Source organism: Bufo gargarizans, chromosome 9, assembly GCF_014858855.1.
Source record: "Bufo gargarizans isolate SCDJY-AF-19 chromosome 9, ASM1485885v1, whole genome shotgun sequence".
NCBI lineage: Eukaryota > Metazoa > Chordata > Amphibia > Anura > Bufonidae > Bufo > Bufo gargarizans.
The window spans coordinates 194,336,030-194,359,257 of record NC_058088.1 but is presented as its reverse complement, the minus strand read 5'-3'; the positions used below and the strand labels follow the sequence as shown (position 1 = coordinate 194,359,257).

Genomic DNA, 23,228 nt, shown 5'->3' with positions numbered 1-23,228 from the left:
GCTCAGCAGGCAGTATCACACAGGATAGGATTAGATACACAGCTCAGCAGGCAGTATCACACAGGATAGGATTAGATACACAGCTCAGCAGGACAGTATCACACAGGATAGGATAGATACACAGCTCAGCAGACAGTATCACACAGGATTAGATACACAGCTCAGCAGACAGTATCACACATGATAGATTAGATACACAGCTCAGCAGACAGTATCACACAGCTACAGCAGACAGTATACACAGGAGCAGGATTAGATACCACAGCTCGGCAGACAGTATCACACAGGATAGGATTAGATACACAGCTCGGCAGACGTATCACACAGGATAGGATTAGATACACAGCTCAGAAGACAGTATCACACAGGACAGGATAGATACACAGCTCAGCAGACAGTATCACACATGATTAGATACACAGCTCAGCAGACAGTATCACACATGATAGATTAGATACACAGCTCAGCAGACAGTATCACACAGGGTAGGATTAGATACACAGCTCAGCAGACAGTATCACACAGGACAGGATTAGATACACAGCTCAGCAGACAGTATCACACATGATTAGATACACAGCTCAGCAGACAGTATCACACATGATTAGATTAGATACACAGCTCAGCAGACAGTATCACACAGGATAGGATTAGATACACAGCTCAGCAGACAGTATCACACAGGATAGGATTAGATACACAGCTCAGCAGACAGTATCACACAGGATAGGATTAGATACACAGCTCAGCAGACAGTATCACACAGGATAGGATTAGATACACAGTCAGCAGACAGTATCACAAGGATAGGATTAGATACACAGCTCAGCAGACAGTATCACACAGGCTAGGATTAGATACACAGCTCAGCAGACAGTATCACACAGGACAGGATTAGATACACAGCTCAGCAGACAGTATCACACAGGTAGATTAGATACACAGCTCAGCAGACAGTATCACACATGATTAGATTAGATACACAGCTCAGCAGACAGTATCACACAGGATAGATTAGATACACAGCTCAGCAGACAGTATCACACAGGATGGGATTAGATACACGGCTCAGCAGACAGTATCACACAGGATAGGATTAGATACACAGCTCAGCAGACATGTATCACACAGGATGGGATTAGATACACAGCTCAGCAGACAGTATCACACAGGGTAGGATTAGATACACAGCTCAGCAGACTGCATCACACAGGATGGGATTAGATACACAGCTCAGCAGACTGTATCACACAGGATGGGATTAGATACACAGCTCAGCAGACAGTATCATACAGGATAGGATTAGATACACAGCTCAGCAGACAGTATCACACAGGATGGGATTAGATACACAGCTCAGCAGACAGTATCACACAGGATAGGATTAGATACACAGCTCAGCAGACAGTATCGCACAGGATAGGATTAGATACACAGCTCTGCAGACAGTATCACATATGATAGGATTAGATACACAGCTCAGCACACAGTATCACACAGGATAGGATTAGATACACAGCTCAACAGACAGTATCGCAGAAACATAGCTGAGCATAAAGTATCACACATGGTAGCTTAGATACACCAGCTGAGCAGATAGTATCACAGGTAATCAGGGTAGATACATCGGCTCTTCGGGCAGTACCACATATGATAAGCTTAGATACAGCACTTATGCAGATTGTATCACACATATTTGGATTAGATATAGAAAATAGTCTTGCAGTTGATGAGATACAGATGCTCATAGGACTGTATCACACATGCCAGGCTTAGATACACAGCTCAGCAGCGCACTCTGTACTATTACATGGGGGGGGGGGATTTTATGGTATACTGTTCCCGGAGTCGTTCACGTATAGATACATATTGTGTATAGATTGTTTTCTGCCCAGCAGCCGCAGGGTTAACCTATAAAGGAGCCATTAAAAAGGTGTTATCTGGTCGGCTGGGTCCGCTGTCGCCGGGCGGCCGCTCATGTCCTATTCTCTCCCCCGGCGGCCCCGGTGAGGACGGTGGCACCTTGCGCAGATCCAGGACACCTGCGGTGACGGAGCAGCTGAGGGAGATTAGCCTCTTCCAGTAGAGAGGATCCATTAGAGCCGGGCAATAGACTATCACTTCCGCTAGGAGAGGCCCCGAGATGAGATATTGATCGAGGTCATCTCACGAGGCCTGACAGGCTTACAGATCAGCCTGGGAATCCGCCGCGCCGGGAGGCGAGATGTGCGCCAGCAGGGGGCCCTGACCCGCTCTGCACAGGGCACATAATGGGACAACTTGTGGGTGATAACCAAGAAAATGACAAATGCAGCCGCCGCTCCTGCCTCTCATCGCTTCATATGTGAATTTCCCCGACGCAAGAGAGCGGAGACGTCCAGCGACGTAACATCCGAGAAGCCAGTCCTGACCCAACACTTCTGAGAGCTTGTTACAATGATATCCTGACTAAACACAATGATACACGTCACCTGTGCCGACACATTGTAACAAACCGGACAGCGATTGGCACTGCTGCTGTGTTCACTTCACAGGGACTACAACTCCCAGAATGCTTCATTCAGCTCTATGGGAGGTAGAAGAACAGCCGAGCATGTTTGCATGATGAGAGTTGTAGTTGCTGATCCCTGGCCTAGATGCACTCTAACTAACCCTCCTCTGTAATTAGATCTTTAGATGTAAAGGAGAAAGGTTCCATTCACCAACAGCAAGCAGAGATCTTGAAAATGGAATTGAAACACGTCGTCTATTAGAAAGTTGCAGAGCTTCCCATTAGGCGAGGAATACTAGATCACCACAGAGCCTTAAAGGGGTCCTTTGGCTATAATGCATTCCTGATGACACGGCCTGTGGGAGCTGTCAGGAGGCGGTGGGCGCGTGAAAAGGTCAGTGCGCGCGTCTGCACGAGTGCACGGACTAGTACTAATGCCTGGAAACATCCGCTTCTGAAGGATCATTGCTTCCTGCAATTAGGACTCTTGCCCTTTAAGGGATGATTTCAGATTTATTTTTTCCCTCATTTTCCCCCTATGAGGCGGTATGTAAGGAATGTGTACGCAGTATTTTATGGGGAGAGTATCCCTTCAATCCCGTATGATCAGAGGTGCAGGATTTTCGGCCACTCCCAGGTGTCGGATTATCGGATTTCTCAGGAGATCGGACGTCAGAGTAAGGGAATGTCATGGACGCACTGATGGCCGTTATAATCCCTGTTAAAATGGACCAAGCCGTAAAGGCTAAAGTCGTCTGTGATCGCATTCTACTCATTTTGGGCTAAAAATTATTTTTTAAATTGGCTTTTATAAAAAAATTTAACAGTTTTAGTTCTACAGCCTTTGCTTTGTGAGTCCGTCAGGAGCTGCTCTGACGGCTCCTAAACACTCACCACCGTCTGATAAGAATTACGCTGGGTTCAGACCTGAGCGTTTTACAGCGCGTTCCTACGCGCTGTAAAACGCTCAACAGGCAAGAACCAACGATTCCCTATGGGAATGGTTCTCACCTGAGCGTTTTACAGCGCGTACGATCACGCTGTAAAACGCCCGACGCCCTGAGAAGTGCAGGAGCTTCTTTGGGGCGTCTTGACGCGCGTTCACGTACATAGACTTCAGCGGGAACGCGCGACAATGGGCGTCCGCTTGTCTCTGTATGCGCGATTGCAAACGCCCCCGTACAATCGCGCATACAGAGCGTACGTTCAGTACGCTCAGGTCTGAACCCAGCCTTAAGCTGTAGGGAGCGGTCAGGAGTTCAGAGCGGCAGATGGAGCCGTCAGAGCAGCTCCCTGACGGACTTTGCTGTAAAGCAGAAGGAAATGGTCGCAGCCACACCGACGGTGAAGGTGCAGAACAAAGACTGGGGAACATTTGTTATAAAGACCAACCGGAAAAAATGTTTTAGACCAGAATGAGTAAAATCTCTACAGCCTTCAAAATGATTATTTTTTTATTGTTTCACAATGTTTTTTCATCTTTTTGGTGTCAGTGTTTCCTTGTGTCCTCTGATAATTCCGTGCACCACCCCCATATGAATCCACAGACCACATTTATTAAGGGACTATCTACAGTATCTCATATCCATCTATCTATCCAATATCTATCTATTATCTTATATCTATGTATCCATCTATCTATCTCATATCCATCTATTATCTTAGATCTATGTATCTCATATCTGTCTATCTGCTTTCTGTCTTTCCGTCCGTCCGTCCGTCCCTTTGACATCTCTTCTTCCATTTACTCTATTAACGCTACGATCCGGTTTTCAGCTCTGATCCTCTGAACAGCCCTTTACCCGCCAGTAACCGCCGACGTCGCCGCCATTCACAATCACACTGAATTCACGGCTTTTATTTATTTTTAATTGACTCTCCAGAAATGATTTCCTTTTAATATCTGCGCTGTTAACCCCTTACACCTCACGCAACCTCCAGTAATTGCTCTTCTTACAGAAGTCGGACTTGTCTAACCTGCGATTTACTGCACAAAACATTTTCATTGATCTCTGTGACCAATCAGTGACTGCGGGGAAGTAGAAACGGGCTGGGAGAAAGAAGCTCGCGGCCGCCGCACTCCTCTTCCATCGCCGCGGCTTTGTTCGCCTTTTTTTTCTCCTCATTTTGCTGTGACCTTCTTCCCCAATCGGTGATATTCTTTTAACCTGTAGAAACCACAGAGGAGAAAACAAAGGAGGGGAGAGGAGGAGTCAATTAGCGAAAGGTTGAGGCATTCATATAAGTCAATGCAAATGAGGCACAAGGTCAATTTTATTTGTTAATAAGTCGAGGGAGCGCGTTATTACAGATGGGGGGGGGTATTATTCCGAGACGCCTTGGAAGACGGGAAGGCGAAGGCCGATCACCAGCCGCTCAGAGCCTTGAAGAAAGCCAATTAATGGAGAGAAAGCTTTTTATGTAAATGCTGCGGAGACCCTGACGGAGGGTTAACCCTATCAGCGCGGTCACCAGGTGGAGCCACCGACCACGTAACCACCCCTTCATGTGCTGGTTCTGTATGTATGGGCTCTACATCAAGCCCCGGAGCATCTATATACAGTGCAGGGGTGGCCAACCTTACAGACACAAAGAGCCCCCCCCAAAAAAAACATGACTACCAGGGGCCACAAGCTATACATTTACACACTAGATACCGTATTTTTCGCCCTACAAGATGCACCTAGGTTTTAACAAAAAAATAATAATATAAGAAAAAAATATATATTTTTCACCAGACCTCAGATCAGATTCCTAAATCAGATCCTCAATCCTCATCAGACCTAAAATAAGATCCCCAAACCTCATCAGTCACCCAAAATAAGACCCCCAATGCTCGGATCAGACAACACAAATCAGACTCCCAGTGTCAGACCCTCAGTGCTCAGATCTCCCCCCCCCCATGCTCAGATCTGACCCCCCATGCTCAGACCTGACCCCCCATGCTCAGACAAAACCGCCATGCTCATATCTTGCCCCATGCTCAAATCTGAACCCCCATGCTTAGATCTCCATCCCCCAATGCTCAGATTCCCCCCCAATGCTCAGATCCCCTCCCATGTTCAGACCTGACCAACCCATGCTCAAACAAGACCCCCATGTTCAAACAAGACCCCCCATGCTCAAATCTAAACCGCCATGCTCAAATCTTACCCCCCTTGCTCAGATCAGGACGCCCATCGCTCAGATCAGAACCCCCATTGCTCAGATCAGACCAGGACTCTGCCCATGCTCAGATCAGAACCTCCTATGCTCAGATCTTCCCCCCATTGCTCAGATCAGAACCTCCTATGCTCAGATCAGAACCCCCATTGCTCAGATCAGACCAGGACTCTGCCCATGCTCAGATCAGAACCTCCTATGCTCAGATCTTCCCCCCATTGCCCAGATCAGACCCCCATGCTCAGTTCTATAATTTAAGAAAATCTCTTCCCTCTCCTGATCAGGCTCTGGGCTCCTGCTACTCTGCAGGTCTGACAGGCTCCACTGTGTCCCCAGGTACTATGTCCTCACACTGTGTGCATCAGGACCTAGTGGAGAGTGAGCTGGAGCTGCAAGGTAGATCTGACCCTGGGGTGGAGAGTGAGCGGCCGGACTGCTCCCCGGCTCCACAGCTAGAGCCGCATGACACTCAAGAGCCACGGGTCGGCCACCCCTGCGTCACTGCATTTGCCATGATGATATCTGGGCGTCCTATTTACTAAACCCCATTCTTTTTGTATCACATTATACACGGCTCGTTTCCATGGTTATGACCACCCTGTAACCCATTCTTGGTGGTCGTGCTTGCACACTATAGGACTAAGTGCCAGCCTCTCCGGTGGCCAGGAACGTGGGAGCGCACATAGGTCGGTGCTTTTTACTACAGTGTGGAAGCACGACCACCGATGCTGGTTTACAAGGTGGTCGTAACCATGGAAACGAGCCGTGTATAATGTGATGTAAAAATGAATCATTCCAGCAAAGGAGGCAATATGGAGAATGACAATACATTAGTAAGTGGCTTCTATTTACTGCATCTACATGATAAATGCCATTTGCTGAAGTGAGAGGACCCCTTTAAGGGTACGTTTGCATCTGCGGCATGCTTTGATCCTGCACAAATGCCGGCTGACAAAAAAAACGCGTTGGTCTAACAGGCCTCGTCCCCCATAGCAACCAATCACAAGGCAGCTTTCATTTTATCCAGAGGCTGGAAAGTGAAAGCCGTGCTCTGATTGGTCGCTAAGGGTGACAAGGTCAGATAAAGGCGGTCCGTTCAGCATGGCGGGTGGGAGTGAGTGGCTGGAGTTGTTGCCCATAGCAACCAATGAGATAACGCCATCCTGGAGGAGTTGACGAACCTCTGGCACAGCGCATGGGTGGCTGCATGCTTCCAGAAAGCCGCCCTCCATGAGCGCTAACTGTATCAGGCCCGGGACCCATACCCCCTGAAAGAGCGTGGCACATCATGAAAAGGGGCGGGGCATACACCAAAGTGGGAGGGGTTTGGGGGGAAAGTATTAGCAAATATGGATGAAATAAAAGTTGGAATCTGATTGGTCCCTGTGGATGACTACTCCAGTCTGCACACGCGTGGTCTCCTTTACTTTGTCCGTGTTGCCCATAGCAACCAAACAGGGCACACGTTTCACTTTACTGCTCTGCTGCAAAACGTTATATGTAATGTACTGTACCCCAGACCAGAATAAACCTCACCTGACGGCATTAATCCTGATGAATCCAGAGGCATCGCACGGCTCGTAATCTCCCTGCTTGTCCATGCTGTGGGGGGAAAAAGAGGAACACATGAAACCGCTGGTGCAGGGGGTGTCCCCCAGCTTTTCCAGACCCCAGAATGGCGTCTGACATTAGGCAGTGCAGATGAAATACCTGCCATTCAGAGGTCTGGGAAAGCTGGGTGGCCATACTGGTTCAGCTTTACCGTGCCCCTGAATGGCAGATCTGTCACTGTGGGATCTGGGGGTGTAGAACTATATAACTGGGAAGGGGGGTCATCCACAAATCTGGGAAAGGTGAGTGGCCAGATGGGTAATGGCAGCCATACTGGTCGAGAAGAATTAACTTACAACTACAGCTCTGACTTTCTCATAATCCTGAATGGCAGATATCCATGGGGGGGGGGGGGTCACTGGGAAAGCTGGGTGACAATGGCAGCCATGTATACAGAACAGCAATTGTTTTAGTTAAGGGGGCGGCTCTTTAAGACCCCCCCTTTTCCCATCTCGTTTCCTGGTCGCCATTAGTATCACACTTACAATAAAAGGGGGAGACTGAAACATATGAATTGTAAACCGAAACCGCCGGCATGCCGCGCCAGCTCCAGCGCCTACCCCAAACCCTTTCACCATAGAAATTACCACCAAAAAAAAAAAAGCCTGGAGAATGATTTTACCTCCCTTGACGTGAAAGTAAAGTATGAAGGAAAGAGACACAGAAGAAAAGCGGCGCCTTTTATTTTTGCTCATTGAAGTGACTCTGACCTGCTCTATAATTACATTACTTTATACCCACTGAGCGGAGGCATTTCCACCCGGCGCTGGTTGTAGCAGCATGCTCGTTCCCCCCGCTTCCCGTTACGCTGTCATTCAAAAGCTTTCAAAGCAAAGATGCAAAAGTCAAGAAGAAGAAAGGCAAATGGTTGGAGACGCGGCGAGTATAAAAGCCGTCTCTCTGATCGCGCTCGCTTTAGCGGCTTGTTGTTGTTTTTTTTTTCCCCCCCCCCCCCCACTCTTTTCACTTTATTCATCTCATCTCCCCAAGAGCGAGAGTGACATAATGAGAGGGGATGGATGTGGATTGAGAAGCCGATAATTTGGAAACGGACAGGAGGGGGTGGAAGGAAGGGGGGGGGCACCCAAGGTAAGTAGGCGGTGGAGATAATTGGAGAGCCCTCTGCTCAGGTAAAATAAACAGAGGTGGGATATCGGAGCTGCTGTAGGCCCGTCCACAGATCGTGGGAAATCCTGGGGCATGGGTAGGTAAGACTAAATCATCATGGCCGACTCGGTAGCCAAAAACCATACAAGATGATGGATATTATAACACCCACTATAAACATACACTTCTTACATAGTCTCATACTAACCAGTGTAGACACCTTATTTTTGTGTTAAGGTGCAGTTTCACTTTAAAACGGCCTTTAATCATTTAACAGATTAGCTTTGGTGCCTCATTTGCCTCCTGCAGCCCCATCCCCTAAGTTGCTTGCTGCACAGTAGTGCGAGTGGTCAACTGCAGAAAAACAGCTGTGAGGGGGCAGGACCAGACTACACAGATGTGTAGTCTGGCCCCGCCTCTCATTGCCATTATCAAGAGGAGAGGCGGCAGGAGAAAAATAAAGCAAGAGAGCTGATGACAAAAAACAGCTGTGAGGGGGCAGGACCAGACTACACAGATGTGTAGTCTGGCCCCGCCTCTCATTGCCATTATCAAGAGGAGAGGCGGCAGGAGAAAAATAAAGCAAGAGAGCTGATGACAAAAAACAGCTGTGAGGGGGCGGGTCCAGACTACACGATAGGCACTGTGTAGTCTGGCCCCGCCTCTCATTGCAAATATCAAGAGGAGAGGCGGCAGGAGCAGGAGAAAAATAAAGGAAGAGAGCTGATGACAAAAAAACAGCTGTGAGGGGGCGGGTCCAGACTACACGATAGGCACTGTGTAGTCTGGCCCCGCCTATCATTGCCAATATCAAGAGGAGAGGCGGCAGGAGAAAAAAATAAAAGCAAGAGAGCTGATGAGGAAAAACAGCTGTGAGGGGGCGGGTCCAGACTACACAGATAGGCGCTGTGTAGTCTGTCCCCGCCTCTCATTGCCATTATCAAGAGGAGAGGCGGCAGGAGAAAAATAAAGCAAGAGAGCTGATGACGAAAAACCGCTGTGAGGGGGCGGGTCCAGACTACACAGATGTGTAGTCTGGCCCTGCCTCTCATTGCCATTATCAAGAGGAGAGGCGGCAGGAGAAAAATAAAGCAAGAGAGCTGATGACAAAAAACAGCTGTGAGGGGGCGGGTCCAGACTACACGATAGGCACTGTGTAGTCTGTCCCCGCCTCTCATTGCCATTATCAAGAGGAGAGGCGGCAGGAGAAAAATAAAGCAAGAGAGCTGATGACGAAAAACCGCTGTGAGGGGGTGGGTCCAGACTACACAGATAGGCACTGTGTAGTCTGGCCCCGCCTCTCATTGCGAATATCAAGAGGAGAGGCGGCAGGAGAAAAATAAAGCAAGAGAGCTGATGACGAAAAACCGCTGTGAGGGGGCGGGTCCAGACTACACAGATAGGCACTGTGTAGTCTGGCCCCGCCTCTCATTGCCATTATCAAGAGGAGAGGCGACAGGAGAAAAATTAACCAAGAGAGCTGAAGCTGATGATGGGATGTTACAAGCCTGTGTCTTCGTGCATCTTCCAGCTATTAATGGGGTTTTCTGGTTTCAGAAGGACACTGGACAATCCCTGGGATGTGCCTGAAATGAAGAATAGGCCACCGCTCCAGTTCTCCAGGCAAGGCTGCAGTGGTGACATCACATGACCACTGCAGCCAATCGCTAGCTTTGTCAGGTGCACCACTGAAACCAGAAAACCCCCTTAATGTGACAGGAGATGCCGGGTGAACTTCTACGACTGTCCCATTCATCTTCATGGGGCTTCCAGTAATCCCATTCAGATGGATGAAGCTGATCTTCATTTGCAGAAATTTCTTCTAAATCTACTGCGTGTGAATAGACCCTTACGCTGCGCAGAAAGCGATTGCATCTTACCTGACCAACTCCTCGTTATACAGAGACTGGGGCGACTCTCGGCCCAGCATGTAGACCTGCCCCTTCAGCACAGACACCTGCACCTTGCCTTCCACCAGCTCCTGGGATTTGGAGATACAGGAACGGACAAAATCGCACTCAGGGCTGTACCAGTAACCTGCGGATGAGATCGGAGAACCGATGAGAGCGCGACTCCGGGACCTCCAGGTATTTACCTATGTGGTTGAGATAATCTATAGATGATAATGTGCACCTAGAACTGTGTCTGGAAAATTCCATCAGTCTGGCACCGAACCGGAGGACTCGCTAGTCGGGCAGGACATGCCAGATTATTGGAGTTTCTACAGGGCAGCGTAGGATCGCTGTACAAGAATTGGATGAATTCTGCCTAATTATTCCATGGAAATCGATACAAAGTATCATTCCGTGACACGGGTTGTAACAAATTAGCACTTTTGTGCTGTTGAAATTCTGTTTTGTGATACAGAATATAGTTTTGTGAACATCTGGCGGTATTTTGTAGCACACGATAGGTGACCCCGATATCCTTCCTATGCCTCTGACACTGCAGAGTTTACAATATGAAGACGAGGCGGGAAAAAAACCTCCGCGATCATTTTCCTTCCAAAAAACCTCCGCGATCATTTTCCTTCCAAACCGTATTAGTGAATGTTAGCGGATTGTGTCACAACGTCGCTTTCCCTGGGAGCAGCCGGCGCGTCATTTCACTTTTAGCCTCCACTTTCTACAATGTGAAATCTGGGTTATTTTCTGGAAATGGTTGCACCCTGCGCTCCAATTACCGCCGTCCGTGAACCGCGGGAATAAGGGCGGCGGTGACTTGAAACATTGGGATTGTAATCCTAGAAAAGCAGAGCTGAGCTAGGGCCCTGGATGAAAGACGCCAGGCTGCGGCCTGACCTCGCGCCTTATCAGGGTCAGGAATCAGGGGCCATATGGACGGGTGCTCGCTGGGAGCCGGCTCAGGTGAGCTCACCTTCCACAGCATTCTCCTAAGGTAACATTAGTCACAGTCAGAAGAAAGGACTTCCACTTTCCTCCCGGGAAAGGAATACCAGAGCACATCTGTCCCTAAGTCTCCAGCATCGCGGCCGCTCCCCAGGGCTATGCGACCTGATCAATTAACTGGACGCAGACAGAAAAGAAGCTTTATGTAACACGGCAAAAGAAAAAGTCCCCGAAGAGAACTTCCCCTTCTATTAGCTGGCTGGGTGACAACCAGTATGGCTGACATTCAAGGCCCCACAAGAGTTGTCACCCAGCTTTCCTGACGTTCTAGAGCTTCCCCGTCCACTGGACAATGTATAATTGTATAACCAGACTGATTTCTCACTCAGGGAAAGATGGGTAATGACCCCTGAGGGAGCAGTAATGGCAGCCATATTGGTTGGGAAAAGGCTGCATAGAACTACTGATAACAGAGGAGGTGCGTATGGTCTGGGGAAGAGCCTTCCTACTGCCTAAATCTGCCCCTTCTGTACTAAAACAGTTCATAGATGGAAAATAAACGTGCAAAAATCGCCTTGTCTTTTTGTTTTCCTCCCTGTCTCTATACTGCAGACTATCGCGCTTGCTCTGGCGTTGCCCTGGTGGCATAAATAGACTAACACTGCATGGACTTCCTGTCACGTGACCTCCACTCCTAACAGCACATTTATAAAAGTGCAGGTCATATGACAGGAAGTCCTCTAATGGATGCTGCCATAGCAACCTCAGAGCAAGCAGAATAGTTGCATCACTGAGGAGAAAAGCAGAAGAAGCTGCTATCAGATGGAAGATCCTCTCTTCTCAATATCCTCTGATAAGGAGGGAGATCGGGCGCTGTTTGTTTTGTTTTTTTGTTATGAAAGTCATGTGACCCAATGGGGCAGGTCTTGAAGAAAGGGCCAGTAGGCCCAGCAGAGTGTCCTTTTTGGAAGGCTGGGGAGAGATTTGGACTGTGGTTTTTTTAGCTTACAGAAAACTGCCTACACTGATACACTGTAACAAAAGCTCAGCTAGGCCAGATATCCTAAACATTTTATAAATTTTAAAGTTGTTAAACTGGTCAGACAAAAGGGAAGTCCTTATTTAATATATCTTTATGTTATCTAGATTATACAGCCACCACTAGAGGGAGCTCACTACATACAGATTATACAGCCACCACTAGAGGGAGCTCACTACATACAGATTATACAGCCACCACTAGGGGGAGCTCACTACATACAGATTATACAGCCACCACTAGAGGGAGCTCACTACATACAGATTATACAGCCACCACTAGAGGGAGCTCACTGCATACAGATTATACAGCCACCACTAGAGGGAGCTCACTGCATACAGGTTATACAGTCACCACTAGAGGGAGCTCACTGTATACTGTTTGTACATTGAGCTCAATAATAAATCTGTCTGCAGTGAGCGTCCCCTAGTGGTGACTGCAGGAACCAGGATTTAATCATCTAACCTAATGCAGAGGATTTGAAGCTCTATGTCAATCAAAGGCACCTCTCAACGTTATAAAGATATATTATGATATTGATCATTGTAGAATGTGGGACCTAGTGGACGTTTCAATGGAGGTTTATTTTGGAATGCGCCTTTAAGCCTCGGAGACGTCATTGCTGCTCTGCGCAGACATTTATAAGATGATGTTACTCTGTTGACAAGCCAGTGACACGGGAAACCCTGGAGAGGCGCGGGTCACCTACCATTGTAGACCTGCTCGGAGAACCTCCGTGACAGCTCCTGCTTGATCCTCCGCACCTCTCGGTCCATGGTGAACGTCTCGATGTCCAAATGTGCGTGGTGCAGGATGGTTCCAGCCGGTGTCTCGTAGATACCTAGCCATAGTTTTTTGGGTTTTTTTCCCAGGCGGGGGGGAAGGGAGAAAGAAAAGAGAAAAAGACAAAGATACGTGAAACCCAAATTGCTGTCAAATGACACCATTAATGAGGCCCGTGACAGTAGAACTGCAGACGGACTTCATTCACTCTCAGCTTGCTGCAAAGTGTGTGTGTCATTACTACCCCGCTGGGGGCAAAGACAGACCACTCCGCACCTTGTGGTGAAAATGTGTAGATTCCTCTTTTTTGAAGAGGCTGAAATGACAGGTTTCAAGAACTGATCGCTTCACCGTCTCGAGCCCACCGGACTCCCGCAGGAAGGCTGTAATTAAAGCCAAGGAGAAGGAGAGGAGGCATGGAGGAGAAGGGCCTGAAATAACGGTTCTCTATAGACCCCCCTCCTCGCCTCCCCTCCCTTTATGCCTCTACTTCACTCTCACTTTCGGCCAAGCATAAGCGCTTAGGAAATAATACTATTTAAACGGCCCTGATTGGGAGGCTCGCGGGCTCACGTCGTGATGGAGAGCGCTACGCCAGGCGACGGAGCTGAAAGTATCTCTCTCCCGAGGATAACTGCTCATTTAGATAAGTGTCCGCCGGCTTTGGGAGGCAGCCGAGCGGAGTGACAGGTTAATTCTCCGCCTGTCAGAACAATGTTAAACTATGTTGGACACGAAGCCTCTAACTTGGTGGGTTCTGAGCACCGAGCCAACGCCGGGCTGAAGACGGTGACGAGATCTCGGCACCCGGGCCTGCGAACGTATCAAAGCGGGGACATTTCCCCTTTTAACCCCATAGTGACTACTAATACACCTTTTTACTGACGTAAACATAGGGGGTTTTAGCATGTACCCAAAATGGTGCATTAAAAACTAGAACTTGTCCCGCAAAAAAAAAAAACTCATACAAGTACATTGATGAAAAAACTAAAAAGTTATAGCTCTTGGAATGCATTAAAAAAAATAATAATGTGCGTGGTCACTAAGGGGTTAAGTACATAGGTAACATCAGAGTCATCTGCTTCTGGGAAAGCAGGAGTTCCATCCCTACGGTTTCTCGAGCTGTTGCTAAACTACAACTCCCAGCATGCCCCGCTTTCCCAGGCAACTGAATGGCAGCTATTTCTAGATTTACATTGATACTGGCATCTCTAACCTGGAATTTTTCAGTTGTTAAAAAAACTACAACCCCCAGCATGCCCCAGCAGCCTTCAGGAGTTGGCATCCAACTTTCCCAGGCACTTAAAGGGCAAATGTTCCTAGATGTACATTGACACTGATCTGTAACCCAGGATTTTCCATTTGCAAAACTACAACTCCCAGTATGCATGGCAGAGTGGTAGTTATGCACAGGCTGCAGCGCCACGGGTTGCAGACCACCACTGTACACTCACATTTTACAGGTTTGGTAAAGCAGTGCTACGGCTGTCCACAGGTTGTGCGCGGTACTGCAGCTCAACCCCAAGGAGAGTTGTGGGGCAGCCAGGGGAAGAAAGCCGCCATGTTTTTCTAACTTTGATGATCATCCAGCTTTCCCAGAAACAGGTACAATAGAAACCAGGAAAGGATTCTCTTTGAATGAACATTACACACATCTTTAAACAAGATCTCCCCCCTAAAAGTGAGATTTTAGTTGTCGGGGTATTTTGTATAAAATAATGCCCTCATTATCCGAACCACTTGACGTGATAACTATCTAGTGGGGTGTCGGTAGGACAGTGTCCATGTCACAGACCATGAGCCCCCCACGTGGTGGCAGCGAGACGTCAGTAAATCGCCTGCACCCCGTCCATCCAACTGAGATCTCTGTTTGCTGCTGACCTAGCTGACATCTTGAAAGCTTATTAAGGACGGGAGTTGTCAGGAGAGATGTCGTGCTAAACCAGGCGCAAAATAATCTGCCGGGGTGAGCGGGTTAAAGCCTTCCCATCTCCAGCGTCTCCAAAATTACTCCCTTCAGAGTCCACGAAAGTCAATGGTAAAATTAACTGCAGGAAATGGAGACTGGAGATGACAGGTCCGGACTGGGGAGAAGGAGATGTATAGGAACCCACCAGGGGGAAAGAGATGTATAGGAACCCACGGGGAAAAAGGAGATGTATATAAACCCAACGGGGGGGGGGGGGGGAAGGAGATGTATATAAACCCAACGGGGGGGGGGGGGGAAGGAGATGTATATAAACCCAACGGGGGGGGGGGGGGGGGAAAGGAGATGTATATAAACCCAACGGGGGGGGGGGGGGAAAGGAGATGTATATAAACCCAACGGGGGGGGGGGGGGGGGAAAGGAGATGTATATAACCCAACGGGGGGGGGGGGGGGGAAAGGAGATGTATATAAACCCACCGTGGGGAAAGGAGGAGATGTACAGGAACCCACCGTGGGGAAAGGAGGAGATGTACAGGAACCCACCGTGGGGAAAGGAGGAGATGTACAGGAACCCACCGTGGGGAAAGGAGGAGATGTACAGGAACCCACCGTGGGGAAAGGAGGAGATGTACAGGAACCCACCGTGGGGAAAGGAGGAGATGTACAGGAACCCACCGTGGGGAAAGGAGGAGATGTACAGGAACCCACCGTGGGGAAAGGAGGAGATGTACAGGAACCCACCGTGGGGAAAGGAGGAGATGTACAGGAACCCACCGTGGGGAAAGGAGGAGATGTACAGGAACCCACCGTGGGGAAAGGAGGAGATGTACAGGAACCCACCGTGGGGAAAGGAGGAGATGTACAGGAACCCACCGTGGGGAAAGGAGGAGATGTACAGGAACCCACCGTGGGGAAAGGAGGAGATGTACAGAAACCCACCGGGGCGAAGGAGATGTATAGAAACCCACCGGGGGGGGGGGGGGAAATGTATAGGAACCCACCAGGAGGAAGGAGATGTATAGGAACTCACTAGGAGGAAGGAGATGTATGGGAACCCACCGGGGGGGGAAATGTATAGGAACCCACCAGGGGGAAGGAGATGTATAGGAACCCACCGGGGGGGGGGGAATGTATAGGAACCCACCGGGGGGGAAGGAGATGTATAGGAACCCACCGGGGGGGGGGAATGTATAGGAACCCACCACGGGGAAGGAGATGTATAGGAACCCATCGGGGGGGGGGGGGGGGGAAATGTATTGGAACCCACCAGGGGGAAGGAGATGTATAGGAACCCACTAGGGGGAAGGAGATGTATAGGAACCCACTAGGGGGGGGGGGGGGGAGGAAATGTATAGGAACCCACCAGGAGGAAGGAGATGTATAGGAACTCACTAGGAGGAAGGAGATGTATAGGAACCCACCGGGGGGGGGGGGGGATGTATAGGAACCCACCAGGGGGAAGGAGATGTATAGGAACCCATCGGGGGGGGGGAATGTATAGGAACCCACCAGGGGGAAGGAGATGTATAGGAACCCACCAGGGGGGAATGTATAGGAACCCACCAGGGGGAAGGAGATGTATAGGAACCCACCGGGGGGGGGGGGGGAGGAAATGTAGAGGAACCCACCAGGGGGAAGGAGATGTATAGGAACCCACCAGGAGGAAGGAGATGTATAGGAACCCACTGGGGGGGGGGGGGGAGAAATGTATAGGAACCCACCAGGGGGAAGGAGATGTATAGGAACCCATCGGGGGGGGGGGGAAATGTATAGGAACCCACCAGGGGGAAGGAGATGTATAGGAACCCATAGACATTTCTAAGCTAGTCTTTTGTGATACCGTCTACTGAGCTGCTGTAGCTAAAACTGTGATACTGTCTCATAGAAGCCTAAAGCACTACACCCCCCATCATGTGCTGCTGAGCCATCTATTTGGCCATTTCCCTAGGTGGATCTTGTGTGGCCCTATATTTCCTTACTTGGCCCTCAGACGAGCCTTGTCAGGTGTGCACAGGATAAGCCTCCAGAGTGCGGGCGTACACTGCGGCCTGTTTGGCAGAGTTGTACAGCGGATGGTGGGGGTTCTTGTTTTCATATTTTCTCTGCTGTGACAGCTGTCAGCAGCTAAGAGAAAGTGCGCTGAATACCCTGACAGCACTGGAAGCGATGCCTCCCGCCAGGCCGCCATGAAAGGATGCCGTCAGTGTAATACACTGCCTGCTACACGCCATCCCAGATCCCTGCAACATACAAACATGTTCACATATATGTACACAGACGTGATGACCGCAAACACGAGCATTACTGTATCACACAGGATTGGATTAGATACACAGCTCAGCAGACAGTATCACACAGGATAGGATTAGATACACAGCTCAGCAGACAGTATCACACAGGACAGGATTAGATACACAGCTCAGCAGACAGTATCACACAGGATAGGATTAGATACACAGCTCAGCAGACAGTATCACACAGGATAGGATTAGATACACAGCTCAGCAGACAGTATCACACAGGACAGGATTAGATACACAGCTCAGCAGACAGTATCACACAGGACAGGATTAGATACACAGCTCAGCAGACAGTATCACACAGGATAGGATTAGATACACAGCTCAGCAGACTGTATCACACAGGGTAGGATTAGATACACAGCTCAGCAGACAGTATCACACAGGATAGGATTAGATACACAGCTCAGCAGACAGCATCACATATGGTAGGATTAGATACACAGCTCAGCAGGCAGTATCACACAGGATAGGATTAGATACACAGCTCAGGAGACAGTATCACACAGGATATTATTAGATACACAGCTCAGCAGACTGTATCACACAGGGTAGGATTAGATACACAGCTCAGCAGACAGTATCACACAGGATAGGATTAGATACACAGCTCAGCAGACAGTATCACACAGGATAGGATTAGATACACAGCTCAGCAGACAGTATCACACAGGATAGGATTAGATACACAGCTCAGCAGGCAGTATCACACAGGATAGGATTAGATACACAGCTCAGCAGGCAGTATCACACAGGGTAGGATTAGATACACAGCTCAGCAGGCAGTATCACACAGGATAGGATTAGATACACAGCTCAGCAGACAGTATCACACAGGACAGGATTAGATACACAGCTCAGCAGACAGTATCACACAGGATAGGATTAGATACACAGCTCAGCAGACAGTATCACACAGCATAGGATTAGATACACAGCTCAGCAGGCAGTATCACACAGCATAGGATTAGATACACAGCTCAGCAGACTGTATCACATGGGATGGGATTAGATACACAGCTCAGCAGACAGTATTACATATGGTAGGATTAGATACACAGCTCAGCAGACAGTATCACACAGGATAGGATTAGATACACTGCTCAGCAGACAGTATCACACAGGATAGGATTAGATACACAGCTCAGCAGGCAGTATCACACAGCATAGGATTAGATACACAGCTCAGCAGACTGTATCACACTGAATAGGATTAGATACACAGCTCAGCAGACAGTATCACACTGAATAGGATTAGATACACAGCTCAGCAGACAGTATCACACAGGATAGGATTAGATACACAGCTCAGCAGACGGTATCACACAGGATAGGATTAGATACACGGCTCAGCAGACGGTATCACACAGGATAGGATTAGATACACAGCTCAGCAGGCAGTATCACACAGGACAGGATTAGATACAGCAGCTTAGCAGGCAGTATCACACAGGGTAGGATTAGATACACAGCTCAGCAGGCAGTATCACACAGGATAGGATTAGATACACAGCTCAGCAGGCAGTATCACACAGGATAGGATTAGATACACAGCTCAGCAGACAGTATCACACAGGACAGGATTAGATACACAGCTCAGCAGACAGTATCACACAGGATAGGATTAGATACAGCAGTATATTGAAGTGATACAGTAAATCACGTCTTTTACTCGGCAGTTCCTTCTCATTATCTTCATGGCGTCTTCATATTTTCGGGGACGGGGTGTAATTTAACAGATTTTTGGCATTGTTACAAGCTCGGCGCTCGGCTTTTCAGTGAATTATTTTTATCGTTTGATGAATAAACATGTTGCTCCCCGCTGTATCTGATGAGTGAAACTGATTATACCGCCGAGGGAACGGCACCAGGAATAGAGCGGCCGCCACACTGCAGGGATGGCCAACCTAGAGGGGTCCTGTGGGTTCATCCATAATGATCAGGCAGAGCTCTCATGGTGGGCATGCCCCGTCACAGACCGGACTAGCTGGCCATACACGAGAAGCGACCGTCTATGAGGGGGTCCGGAACTCGCTGAATCTTAAACGTCCTGATCTAGCAGCGGCTTATTCCGTTCTACATGCTCGGCCAATCCTGGCGTGTTGGCCATAACACTGTCTAAGATGTCTGGCTGTCTTAAAGGGGTTTTCTGAGATTCTGATATTGATGAGCTACCGGCAGGGGTTTGATACCCGCAGCTCACCAAGCACAGCGCCGTCCATTGCATAGTGGTTGTGCTTGGTATTACATTTGACTTGGCTACACCTCGGCCCTGTGACCCATGAACATGGTGGCCTAGGAAGCGTTGCGGCCTCTTCCAGCAGCTAATCAGTGGGGTTTCCAGGCGTCAGACCCCACAGATCTGATATTGATGAGGATAGGTCATCAATATCAGAATCTCAGAAACCCTTTTAAGCAGCTGATAGAAGACAAGTATTAACAATTAACTCCTTCACCATCCTGGTCCACCGTTAACCCCTTCACTTCCTTTGACCGCCACAGTTAGTATAATGAATCCCTTCTCTACCCTAGACCAGGACATTTTCAATTAACCCACTGGTGAATGTTAACCGTATCCCCTTCATGACCCTAGACCACAAGGGTCAGTGCCATTAACCTCTTTATTACCTTAGTTTATGAAGTGGTTTATTTTAATCTTCCTGGTGGTCTAAGACCACCAGGGACCAATGTCCCCTCTAAGCTGCAGGGCTGCACAGCACAGGGGAGGTGTGCTCCCATGCAGACTCCCTAAGCTTCCCCCTTGATGGTGGGGACGAATGCTGCCGACAGACGCCCCGTCCTGTCTCCCCGGTTCTCATCTCTATTGCCCTGCGCAGGAATCGTACATTTAACTGCTCTAGACCCAAGGTATTCTTACATCAACCCCTTCACTGCTGTGGACTGCCAGGAATACTTTAACCCTCTCACTGCCCTAGACCACCAGGTACATTGACACTAACTTCTTCAGTACCCTTGACCACCAGAGATACAGTAATTAAACTCTGACTGTACTAGACCACCAGGTATACTGAAATCACTTCACTGATCTAGATCACCAGGGATATTGGCACTAACCCCTTCACTGCGCAAGACCACGAAGAATACTGTAATTAATCACTTCACTACCCAAGACCACCAGAGATACAGTAATTAACCCCCTGAATGTCCTACACCACCTGAGATATTAACATTAACCCCTTTCACTGCCCTAGACTAGGAATATTGGAATATCACCATAACTATTAGGCCACCCTAGACCACCAGGGATATAATTATCAACCCCTAAGCCACCCTAGACCACCAGGAATATAATCATCAACCCCTAAGCCACCCTAGACCAGTTGGAATATTAGCATCAACCCCTAAGCCACCCTAGACCACCAGGAATATAATCATCAACCCCTAAGTCACCCTAGACCACCAGGAATATAATCATCAACTCCTAAGTCACCCTAGACCACCAGGAATATAATCATCAACCCCTAAGTCACCCTAGACCACCAGGAATATAATCATCAACCCCTAAGCCACCCTAGACCACCAGGAATATAATAATCAACCCCTAAGCCACCCTAGACCACCAGGAATATAATCATCAACCCCTAAGCCACCCTAGACCACCAGGAATATAATCATCAACCCCTAAGTCACCCTAGACCACCAGGAATATAATAATCAACCCTTGTCACCCTTCACCACCAGAAATATAATCATTAACCCCTAAGCCACCCTAGACCACCAGGAACATGTTAACCCAGGACTGCCATTCCGTGTATTCCGTCCATCTACAATGATCCATCTAGGCACAACAGCTCCTCAGTCTTTCCCGTCTATATAACAACAACACTGATTTTTAGATGTTAATGTGCCAATCTAGGGAATTACACAGACCCCCTGCTACGAGGACGACCCTTTCTTAGCCAAGATACAAAACAAACTTTTTAGAAACTTTTCTCCATTCAGGCGGTGAATGAAATCGTCGCTTCTGTTTTATAAAAAAAACAAAAAAAAAAACCCCACAAAGACAAAAAGGAAAATGAAAAAACACAAGCTTTTGTTCTTTTGGCAGAATTAAAAGCCTGAACGTGCCGCACTTTTCCCTCCCACAGATTTAATTCACTTGACTTAATTAGGCCTCCTTCAGTGCAAAAAACATAATTTGATAATGAGGTTGTGAAAGACATAATATGCATCAAATCTATTGTAATTTCAGCTGCGGAGGGATCAGTCCATTGTCAGGGAGAGCGCCGCGCACACGCCTGCAGGAGGAGCCCTCTCTCCAGTAGACTCTGGGCTATAATTCTGTACTATCGTCAAGATCTCTGCTTCCTGTCAGTGAATGGGAACACCAGAGGCTATTACTTCTCGTAGCTGAGAGTTTGCTGCAATTGTATCCAGTCTACACAATCCTCTATGCTGATAGTTTGTTACAGTGCATCAGTGCAGGTAACGTAAATCAGTCTGGAGTCCAAAGAGGATGGTCTAGACTGAATACAACTGCAACAAACTCTCAGCTGTGAGATGTATCTAATCTAGAACGTTTCCATTCACTGACGGCAAAAAGATTCAGTATATTAAAGGGGTTGTCCAAGATCAGAAAAACATTGCTACTTTCTGCCCAAAACAGCGCCACGCCTGTCCACAGGTTGCGTGTGGTATCGCAGCTCCATTCACTGCAGTCGCAATACCAAACACAACACATGGACCGGTCCAGCGCCTTTTCTGGACGAAAGCAGCCATGTTTTTCTGTTCCTGGACAACCCTTTTAAAGAGGTATTCCGACTTCTGACTTATTGCTGGGATATAACCGATGATGGTCCAACCTTCGGGACCCCCACCAGCCCGTAGAACGAAGGGGCCACAGCACTGCTGTAGCATTGCGTTCCCTTGACTGTTCCCAGCCACCTCCCATGCAAGGAAATCTTAGGACGGGAGGCAGAGCTAAATCAGCGCTGTGGCCCCTTCATTCCCAGGATCGATGGGGGCCAAACAACATACCATCACTTTACAAGATGGGAACAGCCCTTTACGCATGTAGATGGGATACTGCTTCAACCCCTCTCCTGGCAGAAAGCTAGGATTATAAGGATGCATGTGATATGTTTGTATCTATTAGTAGCAGATGCATACGGTTATTGTTGCAGTCGCTCCACCGAGCAGTAGGGGGTGCTGTGATAGTAATATGCATGGCCTCTATGGAAATCCCGCTCATGAATCTTCTTCTCTAAGGATTTCAATTTGTAGAGAAGCAGCTTGTGCTTCAGAGCTGCTCTTCCATAGGTGGCAGCATATTGTCAGCATTGTAAGATGGTCACCTAAACCTCCATAGAGGAACCACAGATTCGTCCCTGTATGCAATGTGTGTATTGTCCTCTAGCCTTTGCATGGGTTAGTACATTAGGTAACGGCACTTTGATGGGGGGGCAGCCACGTGACAGCCGACACCATCCAGAAATCTAGGAAAGGCGACTATTTTAATGAGGGTCTGACAATGGACGTTTGGCCACATTACCAAGAATGGCTGGTGGGATGACTGACCCTACCTGATGCGGAAGGTTAGTATGATGGCATGGGAAACCCAGTCACGGTGGAATGATGCCTCTAATCCCCGACACTTACCCCGTGACTTCATCCCAATGTATCGGTTCTCCACGATATCGATCCGCCCCACGCCGTGCTTGCCCCTGCGGAGAGGAAAAAAGCGTCAGTGGTCGGCCACATTTCACCCATCTAACCTTGCAAATCTCCCCCATACAGGGAGCGGGGTTCCCCCGCTGAGATCTGCGCAGCCGCTGCGTCCTCCAGTAGGGGGCGCTCACTGCCACTGATGAAGAGAAAGCTCTTGAGTCACAATAGGCGGTTACAAGGTTGATGTTTATTGTGCCTGCTCTTCATCATCTCTCGAGTCTATAAGTGCATTATAATATCCTCTCTTTATAGCTGGTATGACTGCTTTG

At 48.6% G+C, this 23,228-nt stretch overlaps 1 protein-coding gene across 1 annotated transcript in view; it reads right to left on the bottom strand.

The window, feature by feature from the left end:
- Positions 1-4,333: 4,333 nt before the first annotated feature.
- The window catches only part of ASS1 (argininosuccinate synthase 1), a 67,926-nt gene continuing 49,031 nt past the window's right edge, over positions 4,334-23,228 (bottom strand). Inside the window, exons 12-16 of the mRNA XM_044269193.1 lie at positions 22,891-22,955; positions 12,969-13,100; positions 10,252-10,408; positions 7,190-7,255; positions 4,334-4,659 (exon numbers count right to left, since the gene is read on the bottom strand). Coding sequence (XP_044125128.1) covers positions 4,614-4,659; positions 7,190-7,255; positions 10,252-10,408; positions 12,969-13,100; positions 22,891-22,955 — 466 coding nt within the window. The 3' untranslated portion in view covers positions 4,334-4,613. The remainder of the gene's footprint in view (positions 4,660-7,189; positions 7,256-10,251; positions 10,409-12,968; positions 13,101-22,890; positions 22,956-23,228) is intronic.